This window comes from Mchenga conophoros, linkage group LG12 (assembly GCF_057382185.1).
Source record: "Mchenga conophoros isolate Kocher_MC1m ecotype Shallow Benthic linkage group LG12, M_conophoros_male_GT1.1, whole genome shotgun sequence".
Taxonomy (NCBI): Eukaryota; Metazoa; Chordata; class Actinopteri; order Cichliformes; family Cichlidae; genus Mchenga; species Mchenga conophoros.
The window spans coordinates 16027450-16041069 of NC_140537.1; the positions used below are offsets into that span (position 1 = coordinate 16027450).

At 41.9% G+C, this 13620-nt stretch overlaps 1 protein-coding gene across 1 annotated transcript in view; it reads left to right on the forward strand.

Moving 5' to 3' along the window:
- Positions 1-13620, forward strand: part of cemip2 (cell migration inducing hyaluronidase 2) — a 31574-nt gene that overhangs the window by 609 nt on the left and 17345 nt on the right. The window contains exons 2-8 of the mRNA XM_085294038.1: positions 2121-2475; positions 2567-2707; positions 2873-3440; positions 6080-6249; positions 7007-7198; positions 8243-8412; positions 9849-10061. Coding sequence (XP_085150164.1) covers positions 2139-2475; positions 2567-2707; positions 2873-3440; positions 6080-6249; positions 7007-7198; positions 8243-8412; positions 9849-10061 — 1791 coding nt within the window. The 5' untranslated portion in view covers positions 2121-2138. The remainder of the gene's footprint in view (positions 1-2120; positions 2476-2566; positions 2708-2872; positions 3441-6079; positions 6250-7006; positions 7199-8242; positions 8413-9848; positions 10062-13620) is intronic.

A 13620-nucleotide genomic window follows, 5' to 3' on the forward strand; every position in this document is an offset into this window, starting at 1 on the left:
CATTTGGAAGTGCACGTTTAAAAGAAGGTGGCCAAAATTAAAGTCCAGAAATAGTGAAATCCTTCATTGAACACATCCTCATTAACCTCAGTGTTACACAGCGAGGTCCGCACACAGAACAAGTGTGGACGCGTGGTTGTGAGCGCTGTTGTTACTCCCTCTGTACAGTTGTAAGTGAACACATGGCGTCAGTGTTAGTAACCCTACAGTAAAGGGTGATTTTACAGCCGAGGAATGCGTGATGGTGTGGCCCAAATGCTTCCTCGCACATCTGTTTGATATTCGGTAGCTGCAGACTCCGGCTGATATGAGAACGAGTCAGCAGTGAAGACATGAGGTCTGCAGGCTTGTGATCGGCTTAACTTCCAGGAACAGACTAAGTCTGGAATTTGGAGTAAAAACATAGCCAGAGATCTGCTTCTGAAGACTCATTCCCCATCTTATGTTTAGGTGGGGAATGGTATTGTAATGGGATACTTCAAGTTGAAGTGGGCGAACCACCTGCTGTTCTGCCCAGTTTATTTTAAAGCTTAGATGAATGACTGAGCTTTTGTCTGAACAGTCCTTGATTGTTCCTACATGGCTTTGTTTATGCGTAGAAGAGGTTTATTGTTGCTCTCTGGTCTAAAATGATGACAAGATGGCCTGTCAAGACAGTGGTCATTTTGTGTGTTTGTGGCTTGGCACTGGTGTGAAGCACTGATAGATTTAAAACACTAAAATCATCATTTTTGGGGTGTATTTGATTTGGCTCAATATAAAAGAGACCCATGATCACAATCACTAATTTCTCTAAGAAAATGTGCACTTGTTGACATTATTGTTTAAAAAAAATCTAGAAAGGGCAAGCAGCGATGTTATTACAGTGAGCACTTCTGTTTACAAAAAGTGGTATAGAAGCCTTTTTTCTGCACACTCATGTCCTCTACCCCTGCGTGTTTGTGCGTGCAGGTGTGCCCACATATTTCTCTCTGCATGTTTGTGTGTACTTTAGTTACGCCCATGACCCACTGTGTTGTGGGACATGGGTCAGGTCTTTTTACAGAACAACAGGGAGTGTCCTCGTCGCTTCATGTTGTGCACTTTTGTGCATAAATGCTTGGTTTAAGGCTATAAGATGAAAGCAAGTCTCCAGGAAAATTTGTTCAAAGCCAGTCAGAGTTTTTCCTGGCGCACAGTAACGCTTCGGGGGAATGACTAAGCGAGTAAGCATGATTGGTCCTCATACAGTAAAGGCACCAAAACAGGAGTTGAGGATCTAAACACATTTCTTTTTGAGTAAATAAACCCCAATTAATAAAGCGAGTTAAAAATTCATCACAATGTTGGTGATTGTTTTCCTTTAGGTTCCTGATAACTTGTCTTTGGAGTTTCACAGAATTTCCTTGACGCAGGAAAAATACTTTTGATTTAACGTCCTCTTGAGTGAGAGACGACTGAGCGTCCATGTCTTCGGTTCGCTTTGTGCTACTTTCTCCCGAGCACAGACTGACTGGGACTAGAGCGCTCTCCTCCTTCCTACTGTAATTGGTGCCATCTGTTGGCTGTGTTAACATAGTCTGAAGAATGCGGTGATCCATTATTCACGACCTCCTTCGTTACTGTGGACATGAGCAGCCCATATCACGCTGGTTCAAGCCAAACTTGTCTGGAGGAGTAGATTAATAGTGCCTTTGAGTGCCACTCTGAAGATCTTTACCTGGGGGTCCTGGAGTGAGATGCTTTGTGGGTTATTGCCCGTTTCCCTAGAATCAGCCTGTTTTATTTCTTACCTCCTATTGTTTTTACACGCTTTTATTGTCTTCCTTCACTTTGACCTCTTTTTAAGTTTCTCCTAGTTTCATCCTTAAACACCAAGCCTGCCTGATGGTACCTTTGTACTTCCAGCTGAACAGTCTGTATATTAAAATACAAACCAAACTTTAAAACAACAAACTTGATTTTGTATATGACCTTTTCCAAAGTTGGTTGTGACTGACAGCAGAAAATCTTTCTTTTTCAAGATTTTCTGTAAACCAACCATAAGTAAAAGCTCATTTGAAACAAAATTATTGATGCTTTGTGTACAGTCCTTGCCACTTATTCTTCTTCTGCCCTCTTTCTCATCGATCGTCTTTCAGGTAGCAGACACGTATACCATGCCGACTAGTGATGGCCCCAGCAGGTTCCCGGTCTTTGTGCCTCCACCTCAGGGCAGCCAGAGGTGCCCGGGTTATGTCCCCGGACGAGTGGCTCCAGTCCGCTCGATGCCACATGCCAAAACGCCTCCGCCTCCACCGATAAAACCTCATGGCCCGCCGCTGGGGCGACAAACAAGGGTCACCTTGTCAGAAGAGAACCAGCGTAGGGAGGATGCGCAGAGGCTCCAGCAAAAGCTAAGAAAGAAGACTCTGATCTGCTGTGGAGTGTCGCTGGGGGCTTTCTTCCTCACTCTTATCCTTGTCCTTAGCCTCAGTAGTGGTCCTGAGTTAGATGGTGATTATTTATTATGAATTTCCAGGCTTCTTAACCATTTCTGTATGACTTTTAAACATCTTTGTGTACATCTTTCTGTTCATATTTACAGAGAATTGCCCAGATCACAACCCATCTCTCAGTAACTGGAATCCAGGTCACCAACCCCAGCGGGCTGTCATTGTCAGGAGAGGAGATTTGTTTAGACTGGATGCTTCTGCTACCTTACGCTCACTTACCATCCAATCAGGAGGTAGGCACATCACAAGGTGTCTGACTTTTGTAAAGTAGCTTTTAGAGATGTAACACAGATTGAGTCACAGTAACCCAGTTGTTATTATTAAAGCTCAGTTTATGAACTTTTGGATGGAACATACAGCAAGAATGAACTAAACGTGTTTTCTTTGACTTCTCACAGGTCGGGTAGTTTTTGCAGACAGCCATGACGGCTCCAAAAACATAACATTGAGAACACATCACATCCTTATAGAAGAAGGTGGCGCCCTTCACATCGGTTCGCCGAAATGTCGCTACCGTTCCCATGCTATCATTGCCCTCATGGGCCGTTCCGACAGCGAGGCTGTCTCCGAGGTCCCCGCATTTGGCCGCAAGTTCATTGGCGTGAAAGCCGGTGGAACTCTGGAGGTACACGGGACTGAGAGAGTTTCCTGGTCTCTGTTAACCAGAAGCATCCCGGCGTCTGGGGTGGCCACGGGGGGTTATGCCTTCCAGCGAAACTTCAGCCGAGGCATCCACCTGCGCGTGGTGGACCCGGACACGGCCGCTCTGCTGTTCTCAGAACGCTACGACACGTACGATTCCCGCAACGACAGCCAGCGGCTCGCCCAGCTGCTTCGCTCCCTTCCGGTGGGCCGAATTGTCACTCTCGCCGTGGGAGACTCTGCCGAGAGAAATCTTGGGCCAGAAACCAGGGAGGTCATCAAAGAGAAACTCGGCAGCAGATTTGTTCTGGATCTCCAGTACAGGTAAACGCTGCCGGCAAAGCTGTGAATCATCTGTGTTTGTGGTCACCAGTTAAACTAAACCCAGTCACCTTTGACGCATCAATACTTTCCTCAAGCTTTTTGTCTCACATCCAGCATCCCTGGAAAAATGCCTTTTTTTTTCCTTTTTTTTTAACTTGGCTTTCTGTTCATTTAGGATGTTCCTTTGAATCAGTCATAGTTCCTGTTTCCTTTGTGTCACTGCTTCACCAGAAAAAGGAAACATGTACAGGATAACAGGGTCATGCACAGTGTTTTCCAGGATTTGTACAAAAATGTGGCAACTAAGGAGATTTTATTTTTTTTTTGCCCTTCAGAAGAACCAGGTCCAGTCGTGGTCACATGAGGTGATGCCTTATAAAGCTAACAAAAAGACAGGATTAGACTGAGTTCGTGGCTGCCCATAACCTTAATGCCACCACACTGGAGCATGTGGCTCAGGACTTGACTTTTGAAGCGGTTTCCCTCAAATCTAGAGTGGCGCGGCAGGATCAGACTATAGAGCGCATGAAGTGGTTGTTGGAAGTTAGGTTTGTGCGTTAAGACTGTTTCTTCTAATCCTCTTACTGTTGGTTTTTATAGCTTCAGACTACAGTTTATCATGTACTGAAATCACACAAGTCACAAAGTGTTTTTTGCTTTGTTTGTTTATTTTGCTGTGGCTGTGAGAGATGGGTTACAGGATTAAGCATTATAATGAATGCCTTCTCGTGGAGATGGAGGAGGGAGTGGTGTTGCAGATTTTCTCAGCAGTTTATTGTCATTTGCGTCAGTGCTTTACCAGCGTGCATATCTTGTGACCTCCAGCTTATATTTGATTTAATTTCCACAGGTTTATTTCGGTGGGTCCGCCCATCCTTCCTTACAGCGATGCACAAATCTGTTAGCCGCTGCTTCTTGCATGTGACCCCTCTGTCTTTTAACCACAGTGTCTCAGGACAGTACTCAAACACGAGAAACACGCATTCATAGTGGTCTATAGTGAGTTCACCTCTGGCCCCCACACATTAGCAGTTCCAGTTAAACAATGATGTTGTCAAAGGTTGATTACCAAATCAAGGGTATGACGAAAATAATAATAAAAAAAGGATCCTTTTTTTTTTTTCCCCTCCCTTTGTTGCGTCTTTAACCATCTGACTCAGCTCTGATTTACTGAGCAAACATGCACACAGGCAGCAGCAGGTCAGTTTGCAGAAAGTCACACGCTGTGGCTCTAATGAAAGACAAGAGTGGATGCCCCAGATGGATCCTGTTTGTGTATCACTGAGATGTGCTGTTCCATGTCACAGTGACTCGCATCTACAAAAAGACACCTTTGTAGAAGACTGTGATTATGCCAGCAAGATGAATTATTTTAAACAGATAGAGGGTCTTTGGTGAATTGGAGTACAAACTGCTGTTTATATTAAGATATGTTGGGTTTTTTTCCCCCAGGTAAACACTGGCATTATTAACGCACTTGAATCATCTTTTATCATGTCATCTTCAGATATGACATGAGTGGCAGGATTGGCTGTAGATTCCCTTTACTTCCAGATAAAATGGAGCTGAAGAGGTTAAGTATAGAGTTGACTCTGGGTTTGTTTACCGCGTGCAATGAGCCAAGCAACTGCTCGGTGGAAACAAGATCACTTTGATTGAGTCTGGATGGACAACTGCCGACCCAGATACAGTTCCACGGGTTGCATGAATGGTAAATTGTGTTTGAAAGGCGTATTGGTCAGCCTGATAAAATCTTGAAAGTTTATAAGTAGACTAGAGCAGCTGCCATGAAATGTTTTTGGTATTCATGAGGGGGGAAAAAAGAGAAAAGCAGGAAGCCATTCTTGAGAAGCTAAGGGCATGATATTCGCAATATCCAAGACTGTATGTCTCATACTGTGCTGTCTTATTTTAGATCGCACACCCTCAAAAGCCCAGCCAGTGTTATACGCCATCCACACCCTCGAGCTGCTTTGCTCAAATGATTCCAGCCTCTCCTTATTGAATCATTGTAATCTCATTTAAAATAAGCTTTCTTGGCATCTTGGATAGGGAGGACCTGGAACAAAAGTTAAAACAAATATAGCTTTAACACATCCACCCATCCCTTCCTAAATTTTCCCTTAATTATTTCAATAATCCCCTGACTTGTGTGATATCCGCTGGTTTTCTACTTTTTCGCTTAAATGTATTTTGACATTCTCTGATATTCACTTTCTTGCTTTTGACCCACTCTCCTGCTTCATGCTTATCTCAGACATTTGCTTTTGTCAATGAGCACAGTGTCTGCAATTTGCATTGTCTGTGGAAATAGCTACAGCTACATTTATCACTCAATACACGTGGTTTTATGTCAGTCTGTAAGAATGTGGTTAAAGTACAGGGTCTAAAACACCATCACTGACTAAGCAAATATGCACAGGTAACATTATTAGAAGTAGTTATGTGATAATGAACCAGTAATGGGTGTCGATTATTAGTTGCAGCTAGGCTTTAAGCTCTTTTTTTTTTTTTTTTTTTTTAATTTATTTATTTATTTTTTAAATTATGATTTCTTCGAAAATAATGTGAAACTCATGACTTCCTCTTCTTTTCCATTTTCTCTGCGACCTTCCTTTTAACTCCTTCGGTCTTTCCAGGCAGGCGTGGGCTTTGGTTTCTGTGATAGGCGGTGGAAATGCATCATGCTCGGAGGATGTTAGGGAACACGAAAACCATGACACAGGAGGAAGAGCTCTGGCAAGACGGAACTTCACCACTGTTAATGGAGTGGGTTTCTCGGTCACTGCCTATAGCGAGTGGAAGACTGGTAAGAAATAACGAAATCCAAAACGAATCTCAACTATTTATTCCTAATTAATTCTTGCTTTCTCGTGAACTTTTGAGAAGCTTAAGTCTGAATTAGTGCTCAGTGGAAATGAATTTTTTCAGAACACAGTTTTATAGAGATGCGTGCATGGCAATTCAATTTATTATTATTTTCTCTGACCTTTGCTTTCTACCATGACCTTTTTAAATTCTTAAGTAAAGTGCAACGTGCCATACTCTGAAAACCATGCCCAGTGGGAAAATAAGGCAGAAACATCAAAGAAATACCTGCTAAAGAACACATTTACCCTGCTGTGACCAGGCTAATGTTGGCTAACTAGCAATTAGAACATGAGCTCTAGTTAGCTGGGGTATTTGTACTTGTTGCCATAATGAGCTGTGAGGTCACTGCAGTCTGGTCCTTGGTTATTTATTTATTTCAAAATAAGATGGTAATGAATCAATGTGTGACACTCTAAATGGCTTTTATTTTAAAAAGACTTTTTGGGAATGCCACAAACTCACGGCCCGCCCTTAACAGGGAGCCGTCACTTTTTTACTCCCTTCAATAGTTATCTTTATAGATTACATTTTTTTCTTCTAGTGGAAAGCCTTTATGTCAACAATCTTGTGCTAGAAGTCAAATCAATGTTTTCTTTAATTACAGAAGACTACAAAGCGTTAGCCTTCCTCCCTCTGTCGTGCTGTGCTGGACCTTTTGTTTCATTTAAAATCCAATATTCTTCTGTACCCCTCAGGTGTCCCTACTGCAGGCTTCCAGGTGGATGCTGTGGACCAGGTGGTGCTAAACCTGCAGGATGAAGTGCAACAGACATGGCTACCAGGGGATCGCATTGTAGTTGCTAGCACGGACTACTCAATGCACCAGGCTGAAGAGTTTACCCTGCTGCCCTGCCCTCACTGTAACAGCCGACAGGTCAAGATACAAGGTGAGAGAGAGAGAGAGAGAGAGAGAGACGGCCATTGGTTTCTTCAGCTGTGTCAGTATTTGCCCTGAAGGGTTATTTCTTGGTGTTTGGGAGCTACTGTCACAAACAGTACAAATAGGAACTGATGTAGAGAAACATTTCATTTTTACAAAACCTGTGTGAAGACTAGTAAAAAATCACTTATGCTCCTTTGTAGTTAATAAATGTGATTAGTAGACGTAGGGCCATTAATCCTTCGGTCCGGCGGGATCTCATTTCCTTTTCAGCTGTTATGGTGACGTAAGATTATTGGAAAATGCTAAGGAGAGACTGTCAGCTTATTTCTTTTAAAAGCAGGGCCATCTTATTATAACCACGGGGCGGTTTATGGATTTGGATGCATCACCCCTTCTTCACCTCCTCCTGTTTTCTATTGTTACGTTAATAAACTACACTGACAGTTTCGCAGTTTGTCCATCTTTTTATCAGACATGTTTCCTGATCTCATTCCTCTGTTGTCAACTCCCTTCCTGGAGAGAAGGGTGTGTTATTATGTGTGTGTGTGTGTGTGGGCTGAATTTAGTGTTTCTGTTACCAGGAAAGGCTGAACGGTTGAAGGCCTGAGCTGCCACATACCATCTGTGGCAGAGAGTATTTTGTGTGTTGATGAATGATGTTTCATACGTGTTTGATTACTTTTGCTTTTACATGTGTGTTGGTTTGGTGGGTACTCTTTGGGGTGTGGTTAGTTAATGTTTGAGCAGGAGCTGCCATACGCGCTAAATGTGGTTTACAGTTGAAAGGGTGCTAGGTGATGCATCATCTAAACACAAGCAAGCCGTTATTGTAGTGTTTTAGTATGACTTGTCCCGCCTCAGAAACCAAATCGTGTTGCTGTGATGTTTAATTAAATGTTTCTGTCGCCATACTTCTAATTTGCTTTCACACAAAGTAACAACTTGCACCCGTTTCATGGTTTCTGTACATATTTTTCTTTAAGAGTTTTAAGAATTTCTCCTTGTTGTAGTATTTTGACCTCTAGTTTTATCTGTCTGTGCTGCTCAGGGAAGCCTCAGTATAACCATACCGGAGAGATCATAGATGGCATCGACATGCGTGCCGAAGTGGGTCTCCTATCCAGAAACATTCTCATTTATGGAGAAATGGAAAACTCCTGCTACGGAGACAACATGTGTCAGTTCTACAACCATGACACCTTTGGAGGCCACATCAAGGTATGCATGTGTACCATGTTTAGATATCTTTAAGAGGACCAAAAATTGGAATGATACTATATTTGTGGGGACCAACAGTGGGGATAAAATGCCTGTTGACATGAGTTTGAAGGCATTTTTGAGACTCAAAATGTGGTTTTAGTGTCAGGGTTACAATTAGGTTTTGATTATGGTTAGGATTAGGCATTCATTTTTGATGGTTAGGGTAAGCGGCTAGAAAAAGCTTTATGTCAATTAGATGTCCCCACAGAGATATGAAAACAAGACTGTGTGTAAATTTATTGCACATTTACTTTGTGCCGATCTTTCTGCATGAGGTGGCATGACTGTTCTTTCCTGTTAAAGGTTGCTATTCAGAGTCTGTTTGACAGTTTCCTCACTGTGAAGATGAACGGTGCATACATTCTACATTTGTGTACTGGCCTATGTGAGAGGTGTTGTTTACCATCACAGTTTCTGTTTGAATCTATATGAAAGACTCTTCTTCAGAAGGCTCAGCACAAACTGCAAACGCAGCAGGCACATGAGGATTAAACATATAGATTTATCTCTGCTGTCTAGCATGGGTCCCAGTGTAGTCGGTGAGCTCACTGTAATTTTGTATGATTTCATTCAAATTGGTGGCAAATGGACGTAAACATTCCTCAGAGTCTATGTAATTTGCCCCCCATGTGCTAAACAAAAGACTTTGTTTCCATGTTAACAGATTTCTAACTGTAACCTCAAAGTACACCAGACGGACACATGAAGCTGAAAAGTCAGCGTTTTCTTTGTAATTAGGCCTTCCATGCCGGCAAAAAGCCATCTGTCATGTCTGCCAGATCGAGTTTAGCACAGTTCAGCACCATGCGTTTCATGTTTCAATTTATCTGTCCAGTGAGTTGCCCTTTCTCTTATTTTAAGTCAGGTTGACTCTGTGGAGTGGAATCTACTGTTGAAACAATTAGTTCGTGTGTGTGTGTTTATGTAAGCGAGGGTGAGGGTCAGTGTTTACTGTGCGTACTTGAGTTTCAGTGAGCTGAAAGGGTTGGCCAATACCTTCTTAACAGAAACCAGATCCTGCTGATTTTGCCATACCCACAAAAAAGACCTCCTAGACAGCACTGAACATTTGTTTGTATCGTTTTATTTGTATGCATTCATGTGTGACTATGTGCTGTGCGCATCTCTGTGCGTGCGTAACTTTTAATTTATGCTTCTGTAATTCACGGCTTACTCACCAGCATCAGGGGTTTTGAAACGGCTCGACTCACAGAGCGCGGTGCCAGATGGGCTAAAGTTTATATCCCAGTGCGGTCACTGGCGAACGCAGACAGTTGTAATGGTTTAATTTATTACTTTAGTCAGCCAGCATTTGTTACGCGGACCACAAGTCCGGCGTCATTTGCTTTTGTCGTGGGTGGGAGCTCATTGTACTCTCTCCTCAACACCTACAGATTCTCAGTAACTTCTCATCAGTGCATCTGTCCTACGTGGAGTTAAAGAACATGGGTCAGCAGGCTAGAACAAGCCGCTACCCCCTCCACTTCCACATGTGTGGGGATGTCGACCAGAAGGGAGGCTACGCAGAGGCCACCTTTGTGGACGGACTCTCCATACACCACTCCTTCTCCCGCTGTCTCACCATCCACGCCACCAACGGCCTGCTGGTTAGTAAAGCCTTTTAAAATGTGTTGAATACGTCACTGTATGTGAGAATGTAGAAAACCATACATGAGTCATAGTGTTAATAATGAGCAGCATATTGTGGGAAACTGGTGGTTTGTCACAAAGCTCATCAACTGTATCCTCCAACGCCTGATTACTGTAAAGGCTTGCATCCACTTTTCTTTTTCCCCATCTCCTTTATATTCACTCTCAACCTTTCCTGTTCCATCTCTTTCACACTTATAGAATATCTTAGTCTCTTTAGAAAGATGTAGAAGTTTTTAATATACAGTGGTGTGTTTGGCCTTTTCCTAATTTCCTGTTTTTGTATGTTTGACACAATTAAATGTTCCAGATCATCAAACACATTTAAATATTAGATTACGAAATGAAACACAAATTGTAGTTTCTAAATTAAGATGTTTTATTAAGGGGAAAAAAATTCCAAACCTACATGCCTCCGTGTGAAAAAGCGATTGAACCTAAGCCTAATAACTGGCTGGGCCACCCTTAGAAGCAACAACTGCAATCAAGCGTTTCCAATAACTGGTATTGAGAGCACTGTGGGGTTGTTTGGCCCACTTATCTTTTCAGAATTGTTGTAATTCAGCTACGTTTAAGGTTTTTCGAACATTAACTTGCTTTTTACACTTGTACTACAGCATCTTAGTCTGATTCAGGTCACTCCAAAGTCTCCTTTTTTTTTCTTAAGCCATTCAGAGGTGGAGTTGCTGGTGTGTTTTGGATCATTGTCCTGCTGCAGAACCCAAGTGTGCTCCAGCTTGAGGTCACGAACAGATTCTTTGATGAAAACAGATGTTTTGGTAGACAGCAGAATTCATGGTTAGATTTACCACAGCAAGTCTTCCAGGCCCCGAGGCAGCAAAACATTCCCAGACCAGCACACTACCACCACCATATTTTACTGTTAGTATGAGGTGTTATGTGAAATGCTGTTTTAGTTTTATGCCAGATGTAACGGGACTCAGACCTTCAAAAAGTTCAGCTTTTGTCTCGTCAGTCCACAGAATATTTTCCCAAAAGTCTTTGGGATAATCAAATGTTTTTTGGTAAATGTGAGATGAGCCTTCATGTTCTTTTTGGTCAGTTTTTGTCTTGAACTCTCCCATGGCTGCCATCGTTGCCCAGTCTCTTTCTCATTGATGAATCATAAACTCTGACTTTAAGCGAGACATGTAGAAGCTTAATGTTGTTCTGGGTTCTTTCGTGATCTTCTGGATGAGTTGTCGATGCTTCATCACTGTTCACAAAGTTTTTTCCATTTGTGTATAATAGTTCCCATCATGTTTCACTGGAGTCCCAAAGCCTTAGATATTGCATCGTAACCCTTTCCAGACTGACAGATGTCAGTGACTTTGTTTCCTAGGTGTTTCTTTAGATTGTGGCATGTTGTGTTGCTTTTTTTTTTTTTTTTTTTGCCTGTCCCATTTGGTTCTTTAGCCGTCAGAATTGTTGTCTGAAGACCAACAAGGATACCCAATGGATTTACTTTGCCAAATGGATCATCACAGCCTTGCTGTATTGGTCCATTTGATCAACCTTTGTTGTTATTATTTATTAGGGGTGCAACGATACACAAAATTCACGGTTCGGTTCGATTCTTTGGTGTCACGGTTCGATATTTTTTCGATACAAAAAAAATGTTCATGCCTTTTTAATTTGTCATTTATTAAAATTCTAAATATATATTTTAACTCAAAAGTACAGTTTTTAAATTTAATGTTGCTGAAACAAAAGTAATTAAAAAAAATAAATATATCTCAGGGCTCTCAAAATTTCAAAATCCCTGGTAGCCCTTCGGGCAGGGACTCTTCAGTTTTTGGTAGCCCAAAATAAATGTAAGTAGTCCGAATAAAAAAAGAGAGCAATTTTTTGATTGATTGATGTTTTGTTTCCTGTTTTGTTTCCTTTACAATATTATACATTAAAGTATAATATTGTATAAAAATTACAATCATCAACTCAAATACTTGGTTCTAATTGAACAGAAATTTCTACAAACTTGTAAGAACTGTGTAGAACATGAATCAGTCTGTGTCAGATCCTGAATTTAAAATTTCCGCTGAAGTCACGGGTAAGAGACAAGTGGAACCAAGATCTAGGCCATTTGCTTTTTGAAGTTTGCAAAGACTGCTAAATTTTGCCAGTGGTAGTTCACTCTTTGCAACATAGTACGCTGTTATAAACAGATTTTTCAGGTTTATTTTTAGTATGTTATTTGCAATTGGTGTTTGTTCTGGGAAAGATATTGCAGACTGAGCAATAATGCATTTCTTGCATTTCTCATGGCTTCTAATGGGGGCCTTTTTTAAAATGACTGGTCCCAGTAACAAAGGCGCTTGTCGACTCAGAAATCGAGAGAAAACCAACAACACACCCGGCAGAACATTATGTTATTTACACGGGTGCACATAAGTGGTCCGCAGGTGCGCATTCGCTGTCAAAATAAAAGACGCGCACCAGATAAGAAGTTGCAACACGCGTTTGCGTCCATATAAAAGGCACTGTTTTTGTCCGCTAGAGTGGGATTTTCACGGCACATTGTGCACCACATCTCTGTGCGTTCATCATTTGTTTGAAGCCAGCTCACCTCCTGCAACCACTTTTCCGAGAATACGCGCTTCTTTTGTGGTTCGGACTCCTTCTGACATTTCTTTGGAGGTGGAGGAACACCAAAGTAATTGCTTAAAGGAGCTTCTTCGACATCTTTAAGAGTTTTAAACAAATGTCTGTCCTCCTCCAGAAAATCTTATGTATGCAAACACGTGTTGCAACTTCATATCTTGTGCGCGTTTTTTTTTTTCTTTTTTTTTTTCTTTGACAGCGAATGCGCACCTGCGGACCACTTATGTGCAGCCCTGGTTATTTAGCTCGTCATATTGCAGCCACAGAGATTCTTTTGTCCATGAAACCATAAAGCTGCACTTTCTTTTTGCCTTATAGTCTGATTTGTCATAACTTTTCCGTTTTGTGGTAAGCTTTTCTTTGGCTGTCACTTCTTCACCCTGACCTGTCTTATTTGGCTCGGCAGAACTAAAATATATATCCTGCTGCTTTTACACACACACACACATAACCGTCAGCGATTCTCTGCGCGATCAACCTCTCATATGTTTAAGCTTGCTGCAGGAAATTTCACTTGTCATGTTTGCATAGTAAGCTAACGATTGATAAGACGATGTCAGAGGAATTGGTGCGCAAATTATCATCACTCAGTGATGTCGCTCTCTATACATAGTTCACACGATTGCAAAGTGAAAGCAAAAAACAAGCGCAAATTCAAACGCGATTTCAATATGTCATATATTGACGGTGGCTCACCGATGCCAATGACATAATTACCCAGCTACATTTCCGAAAGAATGCAAAAGCATTGACATATATTTTTCCTTCCTACAATAGCCCGACGGGCAGGGCAGAGATAGATTTTGGTAGCCCGACTGGAAAAATCGCTAGCCCCGGGACGTCGGGCTAGCGATTTTGCGAGCCCTGTATCTGATTGAGGAATCACTCATCTTTGGAAAAGAGAGTTTATTACAG